This window comes from Cataglyphis hispanica, chromosome 16, assembly GCF_021464435.1.
Source record: "Cataglyphis hispanica isolate Lineage 1 chromosome 16, ULB_Chis1_1.0, whole genome shotgun sequence".
Lineage (NCBI taxonomy): Eukaryota > Metazoa > Arthropoda > Insecta > Hymenoptera > Formicidae > Cataglyphis > Cataglyphis hispanica.
This window is the reverse complement of record NC_065969.1, coordinates 2,768,893-2,790,454: the sequence shown is the minus strand read 5'-3', so window position 1 is coordinate 2,790,454 and position 21,562 is coordinate 2,768,893. Positions and strand designations below refer to the sequence as shown.

General features: G+C 29.3%; 5 protein-coding genes and 1 long non-coding RNA gene across 8 annotated transcripts; 3 read left to right on the top strand and 3 right to left on the bottom strand.

The window, feature by feature from the left end:
* Positions 1 to 16: 16 nt before the first annotated feature.
* Positions 17 to 6,088, top strand: LOC126855531 (uncharacterized). Of its 2 annotated transcripts, none has more exons than XM_050603281.1 (5): positions 17 to 218; positions 4,221 to 4,293; positions 4,359 to 4,520; positions 4,807 to 4,960; positions 5,444 to 6,088. In XM_050603281.1, exons 1-5 carry the CDS (start codon positions 214 to 216, stop codon positions 5,557 to 5,559), a joined length of 510 nt encoding a protein of 169 aa, XP_050459238.1. In that variant the 5' UTR covers positions 17 to 213; the 3' UTR covers positions 5,560 to 6,088. The 2 variants fall into 2 exon arrangements, with proteins under 2 accessions (XP_050459238.1, XP_050459239.1); XM_050603282.1 differs by lacking the exon at positions 17 to 218 and adding an exon at positions 638 to 1,083.
* A 211-nt stretch (positions 6,089 to 6,299) lies between these two features.
* LOC126855525 (UPF0764 protein C16orf89 homolog) lies at positions 6,300 to 9,866 on the bottom strand. The gene is made up of 7 exons (XM_050603270.1): positions 9,728 to 9,866; positions 9,450 to 9,548; positions 9,012 to 9,161; positions 8,238 to 8,536; positions 7,772 to 7,907; positions 7,529 to 7,631; positions 6,300 to 7,186 (listed from the first exon to the last, which is right to left on the bottom strand). Exons 1-7 carry the CDS (start codon positions 9,828 to 9,830, stop codon positions 7,048 to 7,050), a joined length of 1,029 nt encoding a protein of 342 aa, XP_050459227.1. The 5' UTR covers positions 9,831 to 9,866; the 3' UTR covers positions 6,300 to 7,047.
* A 1,094-nt stretch (positions 9,867 to 10,960) lies between these two features.
* Positions 10,961 to 12,198, bottom strand: LOC126855487 (uncharacterized). The gene is made up of 2 exons (XR_007688246.1): positions 12,119 to 12,198; positions 10,961 to 11,855 (listed from the first exon to the last, which is right to left on the bottom strand). It is a non-coding gene; the product is annotated as an uncharacterized LOC126855487 (long non-coding RNA).
* Positions 12,199 to 13,139: 941 nt separating this feature from the next.
* On the top strand, positions 13,140 to 15,211 carry LOC126855637 (actin-related protein 3). The gene is made up of 6 exons (XM_050603441.1): positions 13,140 to 13,303; positions 13,657 to 13,837; positions 13,915 to 14,229; positions 14,310 to 14,624; positions 14,706 to 14,924; positions 15,004 to 15,211. Exons 1-6 carry the CDS (start codon positions 13,152 to 13,154, stop codon positions 15,181 to 15,183), a joined length of 1,362 nt encoding a protein of 453 aa, XP_050459398.1. The 5' UTR covers positions 13,140 to 13,151; the 3' UTR covers positions 15,184 to 15,211.
* On the bottom strand, positions 15,101 to 19,071 carry LOC126855636 (transcription factor 25). Of its 2 annotated transcripts, XM_050603440.1 has the most exons (9): positions 18,645 to 19,071; positions 18,166 to 18,542; positions 17,778 to 18,006; positions 17,297 to 17,550; positions 16,859 to 17,168; positions 16,476 to 16,769; positions 16,214 to 16,401; positions 15,893 to 15,952; positions 15,101 to 15,240 (listed from the first exon to the last, which is right to left on the bottom strand). In XM_050603440.1, the coding sequence occupies exons 1-8, from the start codon at positions 18,774 to 18,776 to the stop codon at positions 15,925 to 15,927; spliced, it is 1,812 nt and encodes a 603-aa protein (XP_050459397.1). In that variant the 5' UTR covers positions 18,777 to 19,071; the 3' UTR covers positions 15,101 to 15,240; positions 15,893 to 15,924. The 2 variants fall into 2 exon arrangements, with proteins under 2 accessions (XP_050459397.1, XP_050459396.1); XM_050603439.1 differs by lacking the exon at positions 15,101 to 15,240 and having other exon boundaries at positions 15,701 to 15,952.
* A 369-nt stretch (positions 19,072 to 19,440) lies between these two features.
* On the top strand, positions 19,441 to 21,338 carry LOC126855638 (leucine-rich repeat-containing protein 59). The gene is made up of 7 exons (XM_050603442.1): positions 19,441 to 19,678; positions 19,761 to 19,868; positions 19,943 to 20,002; positions 20,094 to 20,216; positions 20,297 to 20,507; positions 20,575 to 20,778; positions 20,874 to 21,338. Exons 2-7 carry the CDS (start codon positions 19,767 to 19,769, stop codon positions 21,173 to 21,175), a joined length of 1,002 nt encoding a protein of 333 aa, XP_050459399.1. The 5' UTR covers positions 19,441 to 19,678; positions 19,761 to 19,766; the 3' UTR covers positions 21,176 to 21,338.
* The last annotated feature ends 224 nt before the right edge of the window (positions 21,339 to 21,562 follow it).

Here is a 21,562-nt window from a genome sequence, read left to right as displayed (position 1 = left end):
AGCGCGGTTTGGCGCGGCCGCGCGCGCTGTTCTTGGCACAGTTTCTGGTCATCTCCTATCGCGAGCGGAACGCGCGCGCGAGCTGGACCCGCGCGCGATTTTCCATATAAAAATCTCGTCTCGTCTCTTCAGCATCCATCATCCAGCGTTCCGTTTTCCCTTGATTGGCACGTATCGGTGCACCTGAACGATCGAACACGCGATCGCTCCGAGATGAAGTGAGTACGCGTGAGAATCGCGATATCTTCTTGTCGCAAATCGATGTGACAGTTGACGTTAGATCGATTTATAGACGCAGGTCGAAGATTGCGCCTCGTGTGATGTAATGGAATTTGATGGATTAATCAAAAGTGAATGTTAAATTATTTATAACAAAAATCTAATAGTGACGTAACCGGTTATTTTACTTCACAGCGTTTTATAGCGTTGTAATAGTTTATGATCGCTTGCCAACGCGAGTTATCAATCGCTCAAGAGATTTTGTTTTTACTTTACATACACATATGTTTCTCTATAAATATTATTTAGAATTATTAATTTTTAATAAAACACTTTAAGCATTACAATTTATTACAACTCGTTCAATTTTGATTAAAAAGGAATATTCTTTAATTAAAATAAAGCAACTGTAAATGTAGTGTAAGAAGATAAAAGGCATCTTTCTTTAAAATTTCTTCAACCTCGAAAAATTATTCATAAAAAATGACAAAGCACAGGAAACTGTACTCTAGACTCTGGAGTTCGACAAGTCTTAAAAGAAGGCCGGCGCGCGTTGGTTGCGTGACTGAAGTATGAAAATAAGATACGAGCAATTTTGTGTACAACGTGTTTTAAACGCTCACGTGTTTCGTAAATATACGCATAACTTATCACGTGGCACACGTTAGTGAATTTTCATACGTATTGTGCTTGAAAATCGTTTGGCATTGGCATTCTTCACATCCGTAAACACAGGATGACGCGGGATGACTTTTACGGAATCGCATAATGACTTGTTGACGCAATTACCGCGAAATCTGAGACTCACACGATCCATAACTCGACGAGGAGTTTGTCAACATTGATGACTTTTTAATGTGCAACGTATGTAAAAATCATAAAAAATAATAAATATGTATAATAATATAATATATAATAATTTTAAAATAAATTCTAAATAATATACAAATAATTTAATAAAATATATAAATAAATTAATACATAAAATTTAGACATTTAAAACAATATATTTAAATATTTCCGTTGCATGCAGAGAAAATGACGACAACAAAAGTTCTTAATTAAAAAAATTATCTTTTTTAGTCTGTTTTCTCATTGAATAATTTTCTTATCGTTATTTTTTATATATTTGTGTGTAACATAAATATTCAAATGTATGTATATTATCTTAGAAATTTTCTGTAAAACATTTTCCGTAAAAAAAATATTATCACATATTTTTAGGAATAAAATAATACTTCAAAAATTAATTTTCTTTAAAAAAAAAAAAAATCTTGTTAAAAGATCGATGAACATAAGAATATTCCCAAGATGACCCAAATTTGTTAGTCGTATAATATCGATCTTGTTCGTTCTCTTCTTCTAAGACCGCACCCCTTTCTAATATTAATTGGGCATCAAATGGAATACACGCGAAATATTTCCCTAGAACGTCGTCCCTTCCCTTTCGTTCTTGATTGAATCATTTAAGTCAAGAAAAACGATCCCGTAGGTGTAACGGGCCTATCGAGTAGTATTGTATTTTTAACCGGCATTTTTTGTGCGTGGCTTACTCACCGCCTAAATTTAACGTCAATTCCGCATGCAACGCTCCAATTGTATTCGCCTCGATCGTACGATGTTACTTTCCGCAAGAATTTTTTCTTATCTTCATCAGTTACGCATAAGTACATATTCCGAGTATGATAAACATTCGACGTCACGGTCGCATATCGTATGTATCGCACTTGAAAATATAATTGTGGGTCAACGTCATTAGATGTTAATTAGGTGATATTTTTCCTTTTTATTTAAAACAAAATTTATAAAATAAAATAAAATTTATAAAATTTATAAAATTGAACGTACATTTACATTAATTAAAAATATATATACTATAAATAAATAAATAAATATATATATATATATATTTATTTATATATATATGTAGAACATATATATATATTTTTAATAATTATTATTATGTATAAATCATTAAAATGTAAAAGATAAATTTATTCAATAATTTTTATCAATAATTAATAAGTATATATAAATTTTTGAAGATATTATGCATTGCATAATGCTCTTTTATGATATTAACGATATTTGAAACGTTCATTTTCTTGCTGAAAAGAATCGCTCACAGTGATCTCTTGTGTAGTGACGTAATCTCTTTTTGCGCGAGTCGGATAGAATCGCCCTTTCAGCAGTGCATAGTGCACTCTTCCGGGATGCATTTACAAGCAACAGCAAGTTTATTTTCTATTATAATAAACACACAACTTTATATTATATGTGTATATACATTATTGTATAGTTTTAAGAACTCTTTTATATACGAGAGATGCTTGAATTCTTTTTAAAAACATTTTCTGAAGAGGGCAAAATGACATCTTTTGCAAGGAAATGTCAAAGGTTGTCATTACTTAGTCATCGTTAATTATACGTTTATCAGAAATTTATCTAAAATTTATGCATACATAAAATTATTTTTTGCCCAATAAAACCGGTTTACTTTGACTTACAAGAGGACTTATAAAACATGTCAGAAATTCTCTGTGCTACACCAGTCTGACTTCATAATGACATAAAATGATTTCCGTTACTAAACTAACTGCGCCATTTGATCGTTCCGTTTAACATCTCAAGTCTTTTTAATGAAAAGAATTCTTTCCACCACTTGATAAGTTTTTTTTTTAAATTTTCAAAGATCACAAAAAGCGCTTCACAATTTTTCTTCTTTCTAACGCTATGAGAATCGATAAAATGGCCAAGGTATGTTTAATATCGAAATTTTTCTCGAACATGCTCTCAAGAGAGTGTCGGTCAAGTACAAACCTCAATTCGCCGTGAACTGTCAAGGTAATCTTAAATCGCGATCGGTCATCATTCGCGACGATGACGTAATAGCTATGTTCGCTCGCGCGAGGTGAACAAGAGAGCTCGCGAGAACAGCTTAGGATCGTGAGACATGTTTCCTTATTGGGGATCGGAAGACCTCGAGAGCAAACTTCTTCGCGGCCGCGTGTTCAGCTGCGATCTCATGATGATCTTGGCCGATTTCTCGAGACAATCGCGAGAATGCATCGCGAGTCTTCGATCGAAGCACGATCTGATATCAAATATAATATATATATATATATATATATATATATATATATATATAATATACACATAAATGCCTACAGTGTATGCAGCGTTTGTTGGATAAAATAAATGCTGATTGTGCGGTTGCTTATCGAGATGTGACGCCGGAAATAATTTTAAAAAGAAGAGCGCGCGTGTTTTATAAATATTTTTTATTACTGTATACATAATGTTGTGTATCGGTGTGCGTTTATTTCGCACGGATCTCGTATTTATCTTTCCCGTGGCCGGATCTCGGATTCGCCGGGTGTCGGAGAAATAATAAACGCCGGAAGGAAGGTCAGCGCGCGCGAGCCAGCGATTCCTCGCTTAAAAGTATTTAAAATAGGCGCGAGCGCGCGCACGTGCCAATGACCTAAATTTCCCTCATTTTCGACATTACAACACGAATTAACTTTGCTTATGATGTTGCGATATGATGCGAAATGAGATCCTGTCGCATCATCGCCCAATATTCTTGTAACTCACCGCCTTACGTCACCGCTTGGGATTTAAGTGGGTGAGGTGCGGGTGTGGCAGATCTATGACAGAATTACGTGAATTGTCATCTATTTCGATCGACATAATCTTGAAAAATACACGAGGCAATAGTAATCGTTTTAAAACTGAAGCTTTTTTTATTCTTCCCTTTCGATGTTTCTAGAGAAAACACCACCATATTGTTAGTCTCTTTTTTTTTTATTATCAGTAGATGCTTTTGATTTTTCAAGACTTATAATATGTGCCTATCATATTTAGTATAAAAGAGAGTACGATTTATTAAAAAATAATTATGTATAAAATTATGTTAGTGCAGCGATAAAAAATACATTAATTATTGTCATTACATTATTTCGGCAAGATTTAATTTCATATGTTTCTCTTCATTTTAGGATGCAATTGACAACGTGTTGCAGGTGTTGTTCCCTGAAAACGGGAACAATTTTTAACGGAGTATGCGGAATCGTAAGTAGCCCATTATTCGTATATTTATTAAATTACGCGATTCTATACATAAACTTTTCATACAGGTACTCGCCGTGCTTTCTCTAATTCTGATCTTCACGACGAATATAGAATGGAAAACGATAATCATCGACATCCTAGACAAAACGACCGTAAAGATCATCTTTGCCATCAACCTTTGTATGACCATCTTGATCTCTACGCTACTCGTAATCGGCACCATAAAAGTAAGAAAATCTTTTTATTCTAATTAAAAATAACGGGAGACTTATATATCAAGCTGAAAAGTCATTAATTACAATTTAAAGTTTTTTGCGTAAAAAAATTGTCCCAAATTCTTAAAAAAAAAAATAAATAAAATAAAATTGCAAAATATACATTTATATATCTTATATATCACTAGTAAACATTGTATCTTAATATATTTATTATGTAAAAGTATGTATATTTTATATAAAATGTCAGATTGAACGAGTAACGTAACACTGACATAATTTCGATTTGATTTTGCAGAAAAATACATTTATGATGCTACCATGGGTGGTCTTGGGTATAATGTTGGCCGTCGGCCTTCTTGTGAGCGTTCTGTATAACGCAATCGTGTTTTTCATAAATCACGATGTGCTCACCGGTCTTCTTTGGCTTATCCTCGGTCTAGTTGCAGTCGGTGAGTATTTAATATCAATCGCGCTTTAAATGCAATCTTCAATAACGTATATCAGGAAAAAATATATTGTTTTAAAGAAAGTTTCTTTTTTTTTCTTAAACACAATGATCTAGGACAAAAAAAAGTTTTACGAAACTTGAGCTCATATTTATAGTTCAATCTTATATTTAGAATCGTCTCAATTTTATGGATTTTATTCATTGTTAGATGATCTTAAGATTTTATCTAATTAATATAAGCCTTAATTTATATTAATAAATTAATATGAATAATATGAATAAACATGAGCTTTAATTTATGTTAATAGCAAAAACACATTAATATAATTTAAATAATAATTTTAATTATAAGAAGATTATAAAATAAATAATAAGAATCAATTATGTTTGATCAGAAAGATTTTTTTACACGTAAAAAAACTTAATATTATATTCATAAAAATATCCAGCAGATTCCCTAATGTTGCTTTCGATCTTTTTACAGTAATATACACGTACATGTGGCTGGTGGTGTACAGTCACTTTCAAGAACTGAAGATCGAAAAATTGAGCAAAAGAATGGGTCCCTATGGAAAACCGTACAATTATCGACGACCATGAGAAAAAGATTGAATGCATGATCGCGCGATTGCGGGGGTCCAGCCCGCGAGGGAGAAGTGACCCAACGTCCGCCATATCATTCACATAAGCGCACACAAACTCATATCGATTTGCGACATGTTGATGCAATAGGTACATCCGATTGCAAATTGCGATAATTCACGTCGCTTTTGCATATCTATCTGCGAATCATATCTGATTCGCTAAAGAACGACCTTGGGAAAAATGTAAAATGACGACGTTATTTTGAGTAGACTATAAAACTCACTTTTTCTTACGCAAAATCATATAATAAATTATTTATCATATAATAAATTGTAGAAGAGATAGAATGAAAGCGAGACGAGACATAGGAATATATCTTTTCGCGAATTTATATATTAATAACGTTGCGTAGAGATAAATTCATTTATTGCGCAGCTTATTTTTCGTACGCCAAAGCACGATATATTTCGATTTAAATAATCGGATGTTTCGTAAAAGCATCCCACAGTCTCTATAGCGAAATAAACAAGCGTTAGTTAGATTAGACGATATTTATTTTTTTGATATAATTATTTCTCTCCAGACAAATAAATATTATAATTTTAAAGAATTTTATTTTCAAGCCATTACAACATGAAATCTTTCACATGAAATTATTAATCAATAATTAACAACAAATTGAATTTTATATATACAAAAAGAAATATGTTTTTTGTATATTTTTAAATAATTTAAGTATTTATTTAATTAATTAAAATAAACATTTATTTTATTAAATTAAGTATCAAGTAATATATATAAGCAGAGATTATTATATATATATATATATATATATATATATATATATATATATATTTTCACTTTCTATAAATAATGAAAGAAAGGAAGAGAAAAAGATAGATAATTAACAAACTAATGAATTAACTAATTGACTTATGTTATTATAAGTTTATAATTTGTTTATTTTATAGTATGCAAAAAACACTGCCTTACTCATTGTTAGATCATCAACATAACAGTAGTAATAAGAGTTTTTAAATTATATAATCAAACAATCAACTCTTTTCTTTCTTATTCATCAAGAAAAGCAGAGATGTTTTGCGAGATACAAAATTTTTTGTAATATTGTTATAAAGAATGAATCTCCACTTACTAATATTTTATTTTTTGTACAACATGTGCCATATTTCAAACTTTTGTTTTATAATATTATTTCTCATAAGTATAGATTATTTCTTTTTCTCGTCCAGTATCATGCCTGATAGTTGCACAATTTTCCCGAGAATTTCTTTTTATGATATACATTTTTTTGTACGTTTTGTTTAAAAAAATACAAAGAATTCGTTGAATATTTTTCATTAGCAGTATAAATTGATTATTTTCTAAATTAAGCGATCTTAAATATTTATTCTTGTCATTTAATAAAAAAATATTTAACGAAGAAGATTAGATGCGATGAAAATAAATATTTGATAAGAAAATGCTTTTTAAAAATAGGAAGATTTATGGGCCGAGTTCATTTTCTACATTTTCTCGGATAAATAAAGAAAGACTCCCAGCGGCAAGACCTGTTATATGATTACTACATCCAAAATCGGTTACTGATGATGATCGCCGAGTTATCTTATGATCCTCTGGAAACCTGAAACGTTTAACATAATGCTTATTTTGTGCAAATAATGTTTGGTAAGTATATGCCACTAATGCATTAACACAATATATAATAAATGTATCGATAATATAATTGTGTGAACAGAAATTTTTTGATATATGTATATTTTATAATTATTAAGTAATAATATATCTATCTTATAATATTTTTAATACACGAGACTATGCACAATTATAATATATATTATAATTCTAATACACATTATATGCCAATTAAATTTAATTAATAATTATATTATTATTGTGAGTGTTATAATTATATGTAGTTTAAATATATCCGTCAATAAATATGTATTTGTAATATATAAATTACCCTTGTAAATTAAAGCAACCGCTCCAATGAGGCCAGCTTAATATCAAATCTTCATAATGTTTATCGAGAAATTCGTAATAACCTTTCATACCGCACAGAACAACTAAAAAATTAAGAAGGAGCAGTTTATTTAACAAACATTTTTTATCTCACCTTTTTTATTTTACTCATCTGATGCATAACATTATTTTTTTATGTACTTTACATCTTATTTAATTTGTATAATATATTTTTAATGCGTACTTTGCTCAATCATGAGATCTCGTCCAACGTCTGGAAAATTCCACGCTTCAAGATTAACGAGATCCTGAAAGATTCTGGCGCAAAATGCTGGTACCAAGTATGAAAATGGCAATGATCTAGTCTCTCGACATCCAAACTAAAACCAACCATCGTTTGAGAACTTTATTCTTTTTATTATTTCAACTTGCATGAAAATGAACAGAAAAATGCATTTAAAAAATTAATAATTTTCTCATATAAAAATACAATATATAACAAATAAACAAAATATTGTATAATTAAAAACATGGCAAATTTAGCGCTCACACATTCGAAAATAGCAATGAATACTTCAATCAGAGAAATAAATGTTAAAATGTAAAAATTGGAGAAATAATTCAAGATCTTTCTTTTGTCAAGCACAAATGATATTTTTTATAAAATTAATTAATAATAGAAATCTTTGTAATATTGTTTGATATCTTACTTTTTCAGCGATTTGGATAATAAGCAATCTATGTGTGAGAGAGTATCCCGTAACGTCATCGTTCCTTATCAATGCTTCGGCGCAAGTCTGAGGAATTTGACATTCTCCATTTAAAGAGCTACGCGTAATTTTGAGCAAACATTGATCACTCTCTGTTTCATTTGGCCATCCATGTCGAATGGATTTAACGACTTGCGTATAATTTAATTCCTCGTCGGGAGTGGGTCTATCTTTTGGAAAGATTCTTGACCACCATATAGGTCTCATCCACAAGGTAAGATTGTTTAAAGTCGATTGCACTGTAAAACTTTATATCTCACAAAATTCGACACAAGATATATTTGGTAATCATTAATTAACGACGCTTAATCGAAAGAGCCTTCAAGCAATGTATGTTCGAATAATAAAAAAATAAAAAGATATAAGAATTAAATTTGTATTAATTTCTTATAAAAAATGTTAATTCTTTCAACTTATATGTTAATGTATTAATTACATATTTTTATTATAAGAATATATGAAAATTTTTATTAGTAAAAATCTTTATTGTAAATTTTCTGTTCTATTTCTAGAGCAATTAAAAATAATGATTTTAGCATTTTCTGAGTCCATTCTTTTTTTTATCATTTTTATTCTTTTTTATCTCATTCTTTAAAATATCCTTTATCTATCATTCGTGGCACTTTAAATACAGAAAGTACGTAAAGTCAGTAAAATAAAGTAAAGAGCAGCTTTTTATTGTTCGTTTCACGTGCACATTATACATCTACTTACGCGAAAGTTCGATCTCGCTCGTCGGGACAACATTATTCATCAAATTTTTTCGGGTCAAATTGGATAACGCAACCATTTCTTTGAGTGCGATGAAGAATCTACTTTCCAAATATTGTACGTTCTCATGGAAAAGCGCCGCCATTAAGTTAACTATTTCAATACAAAAATTGTGTACGTGTGATCACCAAATTTAATTAGAAAATAATATAAAAAATGTTTATTTTGTATATTCAATAAAATTTCAATTAAATTTGAGACATCTCGCATGACCAGAGCTTATCACATTTTGAAAGCCTCTTACAATTAGTTTTGTTAGAAAAAAAATATTATTTTACAAAAAAATATTATTAATTTTAATATTATTTTACAAAAAAATATTATTATAGTTAAGTATTATTATAGTTTAATTGGCAATATAATTACAAATAAATTCTTTACCTTCGCTTAAGGTAACGCAAAACGTGGCGTCCACGTTCATCTGATGTGGTCTATCATTAATGTAAGTGAGAACCTTATCTAAGGCAATTAATTTTCGTTCTGCAATCGTTAATATATATATTTTATTATTCTAACTATTTGATACACTTTAATAAGTTGTATTTCTTTTAAGTTTATTTAGGACACCTTGTTTATTATGACATTCACATTTTTATACACACATATTTCCAATTTGATATGATTAATTCACTAAATTAAATTAATGGAAATTCACTTACCGAAACTTTTGGGATTAAATTCCGCTTTGGTTCGCAACGAGAAGCAGGCGGACACAAGAAAAATCCCGAGAACACTGGAAAATCTTGCAATTTTAGTTTCCATTGGGACGCGTCTACGAAGAAAAACCGATAAACTCCGTTCGCACAGTCTATATAAGGCTTACTGGTCCCCCACTATGTGCTCGATAAACATCGAGTAAACTAAATGTTCGACGAAATTTATCGTCGACCGCTTTTTCTTCATCGAAGGAAAAGCATGTTGCGCGCTCCCGAAACGAATCGGATGCAAGAACACGTGGTATCACTTTTTCTTCATAAGTCAGACGTATCCGACAGGAAAAGCGTTCTCCAGGGGACCACGCTGGATTATCGTGGCTTCCCAACCACCTACGAGAAATTCAATTTCTATTCCTAGCTGCGCTATATTACTTTGATTGAATTAATAAAAGCGTTTTTGATTTTTTATCTTGCATATATATGTAATAATTTATAATTACGGAGTTCATCAAAATATTCTAAAAGAGAGAGAGAGAGAGAAAAAGAGGACAAAGAGATTGCTTTCTCTTCATAAAAAAAAAATAAAACTTGTATTGTGTTATTAATAATATATAATAAATAATTAAATAAGATATTGAAAAGTAAAATAGTATATTTTTTCTTAAACATTTTGTGTGTGTAAGAAAAATTAATTATAAACTTTTTAAACAACATATCTAAGAAAAAAATATATTACACGTATAAAGCATATATGAAAAAAATGTAATTTATAAAAATATTTTAAAATGAACGATGACAAATAGAAAAGTTTTTTAGATTAATATAATAGTTTTTAAATTAATATAATTGATATAATGAAATAATTAATATAATGAAATGCCCAATTTTATCGTTTTTAAATAATCGATTAATTTTCTTTGATAATCATTTTTCATGAGAAAATATACTTGAGATTTATGTTTAAATATTAATATTATCTCATTATTTTTAATGATAAAAAATATTAAAGCTCAAAAAATTTATTACTTTAATATATCAATTGAAGCAAAATAGAGAAATATTTAATTACATAAAAATCATTATTTTTAAATTGTAACTATATTTAAACTTATCAAAAAAAAAAAACTTTTAGTTTACAATTCAATAATATCTTGTGTTTTACCCTGCTAAAAATAATAAAGAAAAATTCATTTTTCTTTAAAAAATTATAAGTGAGAGAATTTTTTTAACGCTTAATTTTTAATATAAAATAAATGATTTTTTGTTTATTTATTCATATTACAACTTGCATTATACATACAATTTACAAAAATTAATTACAAAATAAATAATTGCCTTATTTTAGCGTAAAATATATAATTTTTTGTAAAAATTACTGATTCTTGACTTCATGTCAAATTTTATGTCTTAGAAAAAATTTATCTTACAACCTTGCATAAAACAAATAAACCTAAATCCACCCCCTTATTACTACTTATTTTTGTAATAAAATCATAAACTTAATTTAAATAGCATATATGATAAATATATATTACAATAAGACGCAATGTAAAATTCTTAAATTCTAATATGATAAATGCAATGTCAGTCTAATAAAAGTACAAGCATTACAAATTGGCAAGTACTGAGCAAAAAATTCCATGTATGAGTAGACATACACTTATAAAATATGTATGATACAATTGCTAATATTTGTCAACAGTTCACATATGTATTACATTCTTGATATTATATAAATAAATACAGTTTATATTTTATTTCCCTCTAAACCTTTTGCACATATAATATGCATATGTTAAATATATAAAGTAACAGTCTTATGCATCTATCTGTTCTTCTCTGTTCAAATTATATATGATTATGTTGATCTGCATTGTCTCCAAATTCTATCTCTAATTGTAATCTGTAATCCATGGCAACAAAGACAATGACCAGAAGTACTGGCAAACGGAATCTTGACTGCCAGCCAAGTTTCAATATAAACATCAAGGAACGATGTAAGGTTCCACCATTTCCCAGAAAAATTTCAGAAGACATCCTTTACCACTATTAAATTCTCTTTTACAGATATGATTGTGTCAATGCCTCGCTGTAGTATTCTTCAGTATATATTCCACCAAACTGATTTTTCCTAAACAATAAAATAAAATAAAACTGTCAAATGGTGATTCAATCCATGCTCTTAAATGAAAAGAATTCAATAAATCGTTATCGATAATCGTTTAAATAATTTCGTATTAACGGTCACACACTCGTTAACCTCTTTCCCATTATTATATATCTTAATTTAAGTAGATTTTTATACAAACACTCTTGGCAATTATAATTTCGCAAGAAAACAATTACAATGATACGCAACTATAATACATTATTTAATATTATGACAATACTAACTGCATCATTATTCGTTGTTTTTGACAGTTCTCTCGATTTTGCACACAAACAGAGCCTATATTCTCATACAAATAATACACAAAAAATACATAGAATGGTCCATAGAACTAAAATATATGAGAATGGACTAAAGAAGTCATTTTTGCATATGGGGATTTTCATATAGTGTTATTTTTTTGCCAACTATCGATAAAATCGTCATTATTCAATAGATACACAGCGCGACAATAGGTGCGCTGCGAGACACGTGATATTGACAAGTGTTCTTTGATGTTAGTGTTGGTCAAAATGGAGTGCGCATGCGTGAAATAAGTAAGTTGCTCAGTAATGTCATCTGAACTTCTCTCTCACTTACTCTCTCGTTTTTCTTCTCTCTCTAACTCATTGATACACATGTAGCAATAAATAATAATCCAAAATATTGTATTTTAATAAAAGATATAAAGAAATAAATTGTTAATAATATATTTTTAAAAATAAGTAAAATAATAAGAAAAAAAATATAATTAATTATGCATATATATATATATATATATATATATATATATATATATATATATATATATATAATATATTATATGTAATAAAATATAGAAAGCAAAAAAAAGAAAAATATTACTCAAAAAATATTAAATATATTATGCTGAAAACAGAAATTTCATAATTATATATATATATATATATATATATATATATATATATATATAAAGTTATAATTACAATTATATTAAATAATTATTTAAATACAATTATTATTAATATTAATGATATATACATATAAAAGATATAAATTATTATCATTCAGTCAATTTATTATTCTATAATCGCTTCATAATTGCTTTGTAAATCTGATAAATTGCGCGATCGTACAATAAACAACATATTATAAATGTCATCTATTCCGCTAAATAAGGTAGTCAGTAGGCATTTAATTGAGTACTAAATGGTGTGAGTGAGAACGAAAAGGTAGAAAAAAAGAGTAAATGAGAAAGAAGTTTAGATGGCATTACTAGCCAACTTACTTGTTTCATGCATGCGCACTCCGTTTTGGCTAACACAAAATTGGGAGAGTTGCTCTACTGTATATACTGTGGTACGGGTGTGTTTCATCAGGATAAGGTTTATCAGTAGAACAGGAATCATGCTCGGACGTCTACCTGCGTGCGTCATCGACGTAGGCACAGGGTAAGTGCGATACTGGGAGCGGAGAAACGAATTTGGGTGAACGGCCAATTTAGGGTGGTGCCAATTAGGTTAGAAGCCGACTGTCACCGATGACACACGTCTCAGATAAACACTCCGAAAAATGTAAACCGCGCCTTTTCAACGATTTATGTACATATATTTATATATTATATGTACATACGTGTATATAGATTTCTTTAGTAACCATCTCTTAAAATAAAATTTTTTTTCTTTCATATATGTAATGGTAAATTATATTGCATAAAAATATATTTGCTCACGCACGATTATCACGCTTGATATCTCCCATCCGAGTATAATTATCAATTATGTTAATAATTGTTATCTTGCAGATACACGAAATTAGGCTTTGCTGGCAATAAGGAACCTCAGCTAACCATACCTTCGGCGATTGCTATCAAGGAAACAGCTAAGGTTGGTGATAATAATGCGAGGAGGATTACAAAGGGTGTGGAGGACTTGGATGCCTACATCGGGGATGAGGCATTTGAAGCCACCGGATATTCGGTTAAAGTATTTATTCACAAAGTATTCCTTTAAAGTAGGATCGTTTCCAACATCGGTTTGTATAAATGCATTTTAACTTGCAGTATCCTGTGAGGCATGGACTAGTAGAAGATTGGGACTTGATGGAAAAATTTTTGCAACAATGCATTTTTAAATATCTCAGATCAGAACCCGAAGATCATTACTTCCTTTTAACAGAACCACCCTTGAACACTCCAGAAAATCGGGAATATACAGCAGAAATCATGTTTGAGTCATTCAACGTACCAGGACTTTATATAGCTGTACAAGCTGTTCTTGCCTTAGCAGCTTCGTGGACAGCTAAGAACGTAGAGGATCGTACTCTAACGGGCGTCGTCGTTGATAGTGGGGATGGTGTAACTCACGTAATTCCAGTAGTATGTATAATATGAATCTGTATTATATATTTCATTTTAAAATCTTACTTTAAATCTGACAATATATCAAATTTTTACAGGCAGAAGGTTTTGTTATAGGAAGTTGTATAAAGCACATTCCCATTGCTGGTCGTGATATTACCTATTTCATACAAAGTTTGTTGAGGGAACGGGAAATTGGAATACCACCAGAGCAATCGTTAGAAACAGCCAAGTCAATTAAAGAGAAATATTGTTATATATGCCCGGATATATCGAAAGAATTCGCCAAATACGATAGTGATCCTACAAAGATTAAAAAATATGAAGGTATTAACAATATTACCAAGAATCCTTTTGTCGTGGACGTCGGATATGAAAGGTTTCTTGGTCCGGAAATATTTTTTCATCCCGAAGTAAGTTATTTTTATACGATCACTATAAATTATTTTGCGCGATCAATGTCTATATTTTCTTGTATTTATAAATGTTTCAAGTTTTCTAATCCGGACTTCACGACGCCGCTCAATGAAATCGTCGATGACGTAATTCAAAACTGCCCAATCGATGTCAGAAGACCATTATATAGTAATATTGTATTATCGGGCGGCTCTACTATGTTCAAGGATTTTGGTAGGCGACTGCAACGTGATATAAAGAAAATTGTTGACACGCGACTTAAGCTTAGTGAAACATTAAGCGGTAGCCATATTACGGTGAATGTCAAATAATATTATGGTGTTAATTCATTTAAGTGTAATAGTTTATGTTTATTAAACCACATTTATATTCTAGCCAAAACCAATAGATGTTCGTGTGATATCGCATCACAAGCAGCGTTGCGCTGTATGGTACGGTGGCGCGTTACTGGCTAGTGATCCAGAATTCTACACAGTTTGTCACACAAAGAAAGCTTATCAAGAATATGGTCCTGGAATCTGTCGTTATAATCCTGTGTTCCACAGTATGGTTTAAGAGATAATAAACGAAAGAAGCACGCCAATTGAAATTATTTTTAATGCATATTATTATCTGTAAATGCAAGAGAACTATCAGATAATTTATTTTTTTCTTTTTACATGGTGCTAGATGTAATAAAAAAAAAAACCTGTTTTTTCCAACTTATTTACAAAGGGATAATCTCTTATATTTCCTTTCACAGAATCATGTCACATATTTGAAACGATATATGTGTAACTTGAGTATATGACTATTATAGAAATTAATAATTTCTTGTTTTTTATATTTAATATAATGATCATTTATAAATTTACATGGTATATACATGTATACAGTTTATGAAATGGATACAGAATTTACTATGTATTTTATTTACTGCAATATATATATAGTTTTTACTATATTATTTTCACAAATTTTTGAGTAAGCGCAAATTTAATAATCATTTATAAAAATATTACAATAACCATCTGTTTAATGTCATATTGCATCATAATGAATTACATATAATATTTAAAAACTTCATTTAGAAAAAATTTATTTAAAAATTTTTAAATAATATTTTAAAAATATTTAAAAAATTAAGATTGCAAATTTTTCTTTATACATCAAAAATTAAATAATTCTGAAATTATATTTTTATTGAGCTATCATATGTTATTAATTATTTGATTCTCTCTTGTATATATTATTTAAAATTGCACATTTTATATAGTTTTCTTACCATTATGAAGTTGATGCATATAAAAGGAAAAGTTATTGTACATGGTCATCATTCTCCTCACTAAACAAACAAATAATTATGAAAAATATCATCTGACATTTTTAATCATATATGATTCTGTAAATTTTGTTTGTAATATATACATATATATATATATATATATATATATATATATATATATATATAATTTTAAAATTTAAAATTTAAAATTTTAAACAGTTTAAGTTGAGAGAATATGTAACAACATGAAATAGTAAAAATGTTACAATTCTATTTCTTGATGTTACTATTTTTTTACTTTTGTTGTGTATGTGTACTTACAATATATTTAAACCATTTAAAGCAGCAGCCGCGCCATCGATGTCTGTGAATAACGAAGAAAAAAAGAGAGAAAGAAAATTTGAACTATTTTGAACCATTCTGTCATTTGCTGTAGGTCTCTTATAAATATCAATGCTGTCTATTGGTGGTAATGGATCGTGTGACAATACTGGACCCTCATTCTGTATCTAGAATGAATCATATATGAGCTTTAATAAAATAATTTTGTTTTACAATAAATTTATACAGTATGGAACACTACCTCTTGGACATTTACTATGACCTCTTTCATATCTGCTAATATAATGTGTCTTAAAATGTTCTTTGGTAACCTTCCTTGATAGCGTTTGCTACGCTTTACTTGACAATATTTGACATAATCATCTTTAGACTCAATTCGATTTAGCACAGCATGCACACATTCCTCTAACCATGGTAATGTATCTGTCTCCTTCCAGAGATGGAAGCTACGCACTATATATAAATTCTGTAGCTTCTCTAAAGCTGGTGATGTACTAGCTTGAGCTTTAGAGTTAAAAAAATCATGATGCATTACCTAATAAATGAAATATTTGATCAAGTATTAATTTTTTCACACATTTATATTTTTTTGTAATCTCTAAAAAAATTTATTTAAATCTATACCTTGGCATCTGTTTGTATACTACACTTCTCAAGTAAGGGTATCAAGACACCTGGAAACATGATAAGAGCATTTTGCAGGAGCATATCAGCATCATCTTTATTTCCCAAACGAAAGTGAGCCAATGCCAGGTTATACGCTATGTTTGGTAATTGAGTTAGATTTCTGGAACTTTCCCACAGATTACAAAATTCTACGAACCATTCATATTCCTTAGCTCTTAAGGCATAGAAATCAATGGTCAAGACTATAGCGAGCGGATCACCTTCAGGATCCAAAGATAAAAGTAATTTACAAAATTCCAAGCTTGTTCTGAAATTTTTAATGTAAATTTTCTCATCTTCTTGTTTTAAGCTTCTCTTGAATCTAATATATATATATATATATATATATATATATATATATATATATATATATATATATATAGTTACAATGTTTACCTGTAACAAGCTCTTCCACCAACAAATGCAAGATGTTTGAAAAGTGTTATAAAAAGTGCACGATTCTGTTGTTTCCTGTAATCTAATCTACACTGTGCAGTTGTTATATTAAAAGATGGATGAAACGCGCATTCTAAGCAATATAGAGCCCGTTCTATAAATTCCGCTGCCATTGGTAAATCCTCGCTTAATTTACACAATTCAGCTATCTGCAGGAGAGCATCTACATGATAAGAATGTATGTTTATTATGCTCTGAAATATAATAATAAATATAATAATTAATAATCTATGTTAACATTTATATGCATATGTATATGTATATATATGCACTGTATATATATTTGTGTATTAATATAAATAAAAAATATTTTTATTAGAGTTCTCATCAGTGTATGTATATTATATTTGATAAGTAAAACGCAATCAAAGAAATATAATATGAGTCAAGTCTAATATCATTATACTACATATTCACTTACAATTATGTTCTCTGGATTTAAACTTTCAACAGCCTGCAAAAATCTAAGTTGTATCTGTTTGTACGAAGTGCTGTGTTCATATACAAAGTACTGTACATTTCCCGTGTTCTCTATAGAGCAATCCAAGGACATTGTTAATCCAGATTTACCAATCGGCGGCCAAGTATCTCGTGGGCAAACTAACCATGTCTTTTTCAAGTGCCCAAGACGGCCTCTACTTTTTCTTTTGCTACAAAAATAAAAATTTCTTCACTTAATAATTTAAAAATTATACATATGCACATATAAATATATATAACTATATATATAAATATATAAATATATATATAAATATATAAACATATATATATATATATAAATATATATAAATATATATAACTATAAATACCTTCGTTCAGCTTGTACAGTTTTACTACCAAAGATTCTCTTTAATTCGTTATATGGATTCAAGTGTTTATGTTGTACAATCAATATGTCTTCTTTAGACTTTTTGTTAACCCATTGTGGCTCTAAAACCTGATTACTACAACTCGGTAACGGCTCTCCAAGTAATTTGTTCACTTCCCATACGCTTCGCTCAATCTCATCTTCATCACATTGCACATTATGTTGTTGATTCCTGGATTTTTCATTCTCCGATTTCTTACGCTTTTTCTTCTTTTTCCTATTCTTCGTATCATTGCAATTTACATTGCAATTTGTAACCAAATCCTCCTCTTGCTTGTCACTGGTATCTTGTTCATCATTATCAGAGCTCTGATTCAACTATGGATACGAGTTTTATTGTCAATGCCATCTCGTCATTCAAAGAAAAAAGACTGTGTAAATATTAATGACAATATAATACATTCACACATCTGTACATACCACATCAAAGACGTTGAAAGGCTTGGACTTGGTACCACTTGTCATCGAAATTTCCGTATCACTCGCACTATCGTTATCATTGTCAAGAATTACATCGCCGCCATAAATTTTTTTTATATATCGCGTAGACATTTCGAATTATTCGGGAATGTAGAGAGTAGTGTCAAAAAAAGTATGTAACAGATTCTTTGAAATATTTGTTCCGCCCCGATCACGAGAACGCTAATTAATGCGAGATATGCTTGTAACGATTCGCAAACCTCGTTCTTGCACAATAATGAATTTTTCCTCCTCAAAATCTCTACGTGCAATTTATCTAAATCTCGTACACACACTCGCTCATTTTCATCCGATCCACACTTTCGACATTCGATGATCTTCGATCACGCAACATATGCATACGCAGTTCTGTATCTGATGAAGGCCCTGAAGAAAAATCAGTCTCGGTTTTTGATTGGTGCAATCCCTCCCCACTTTTGACAGATTATGAAAAAGATAACAAATATAATTAAAAATTAATAAAGAGAGATTAGAGATGTCAATATCGAACTAAAACACATACATGAATTAATTGATTAATTTAAATTAATTTAATTAATATAAAAAAATATATATAACAACACGTAGTATAAATTTTTTATAATAAAAATAATAAGAATATTTTTACAAAAGAAAAATAATTATAATAAAAACAAATAACTTACATTATTTTATAATATATATAATATATATAATTAAAAAAAATTTTTATATATTTTATTATATATTTATCCTTGTCGGTATTATAGCCATAGTTACTTCCGCAATAAAGGAGGAGTCTGCACTGTCTGCAGTCTGCATCTGCATAACCATCACTTCCTATTTAGATTCTATGTTCATCGTCCACGTGGGTCTTGCGACCCATATGTCAAGTGTTGCCTGATATAATTTGCTTACGTGTATTGTGTAGGTGGGCGAAGATAAACTCTCTGTTTCATGCAAGGCGTATATATAAAGGGACTAATTGATAATTTGTAATTCAACACTGTAAACAGGTGTATATACATACTAGTAAACAGACGGAATAGTGATAGTTTTTTCTTTTTTTCCATTTCTACGATTTCTGCATTTCACAAGATAAACATGACTGTCAAATTGAAGCTGAAGGATGTGAAGGATAAGCTCAAAGACGACACTCTGGATCTCAGCTTATGCGAGCTGGAAGAAGTACCTGTGCGAGAAATCGTGAGTACTTCTTTTATTTTATAAGAAAACTGGATGTTAATTTATAAATTTTGACATTATGTATTATGTTTCAGGCGTCTCTTAGAAAAGCTACAAATGTAAATCTGTCAACCAATCTTTTGGTTTCGTTACCGGTACGTTTTTCCAGACTTTAATTCTATGCAATCTAAAAATATTAGAATATTTAAAATAGTTAGAATATTTTTAATGCAAGATCTTTTGCAGACCACTTTTGTTACTTTAAAACAAATTGTTAAATTGGACCTTAGCAGAAACATGTTGGTTGAACTTCCAGAAAATTTTGGTGAGATGACACAATTAAAATATTTGGATTTATATGCTAATAAGGTAAAAACAAAAATTTTTTATTCTTACATATTTGTGTGTTTGTAATTTTAAAAGAGTTATACATGCATCACAATTTACAGATTAGCAGATTACCTTTGAGTCTAAGTGAATTAAAAAATTTAAGGTGGTTAGATTTGAAAGAGAACCCTTTGACTGAAGCTGTGGCCAGTGTTGCAGGACCATGTAGTAATGTACGTGAATGTCAAGTATGCGCTCGTAATATTGTTACTTATCTATCTACTGTTAAAGTTGTCATAGAGAAGGAAAGATTACGTAGATTAAATAACACAGGTACATTATATATTGTACAGTCATTGCTTAAGTCTTGTGCAAGATTGCAATGTTACATATTTCATAGGTGAAACAGAAAAAGAAATGACAAGTACAAAGAAGGAAAGCAAGAAAAAGAAGAAAAAGAATGCAGAAAAAGAGTCCAAGTCAAACGAAAATAAAATTGATTCTCAAACACAAAACAAGAGCTTTCAAGACAATAATGATAATGTAAAATTGACAGGATTACTGTCTGATAATATGTGCACACATAAATCACACAAATCTGCAGGTAATGAATTTTCAGTCTTTTCAATCTTTATTCTTGAATCTTATTTATGATTTGCATAATATTGTAATTGTTTTGTGGCTACTGTTTTTTTTCAGGCACTGGATTATATCGATCTCTTACTTGTGTGATTTTATGGTTCTTTATAATTAGCTCATTACTTACTGTAATATTAGTAATTCTTTCATGGTATTATGAACAGGAAACAGATATGTTTCTACAGAATGCACAAACACTATCGGGTCTGCCATTAAAACATTATCATAAGCACACCACAGATTTGTTGCAACATGTAATAAAAGTAACAACTGCCCAGATTAAAGTGTTTGCTGATATTGTAAACAATTTGTATAAAGCAGAATTCAAAAATAATATAAATAATGCAGGAAAAGAATTATAGAATCGAGGGACGCTTATTTTTTTTTATTATGGAAATTAGCAAAATTAAGATATCTATATATACAATGCATTGAAACAATTTGCATTACAATAAAGCATTTAATATTTTATATTATATCATAAGAAAAGCTATTTTTATCAGAAAATAAATAAGATTAACAATATTTTTGGTAATGTATTATTTATTTTTTAACCTAATATTTTACTGTTGTATATATCAAATACAAATTTTAAATTCTTGAACTGGTTCTGAATATAGCAGTTCTCCCTCCTTTCCCCGCCCCTCTCTTTCTTACAAAAACAAGTTCTGTCATATAACAAATTTTATGCATTAAAATTAACAAGAAACTATATTTTTTATTAATTTTAATGCATAAAACAATAAAAT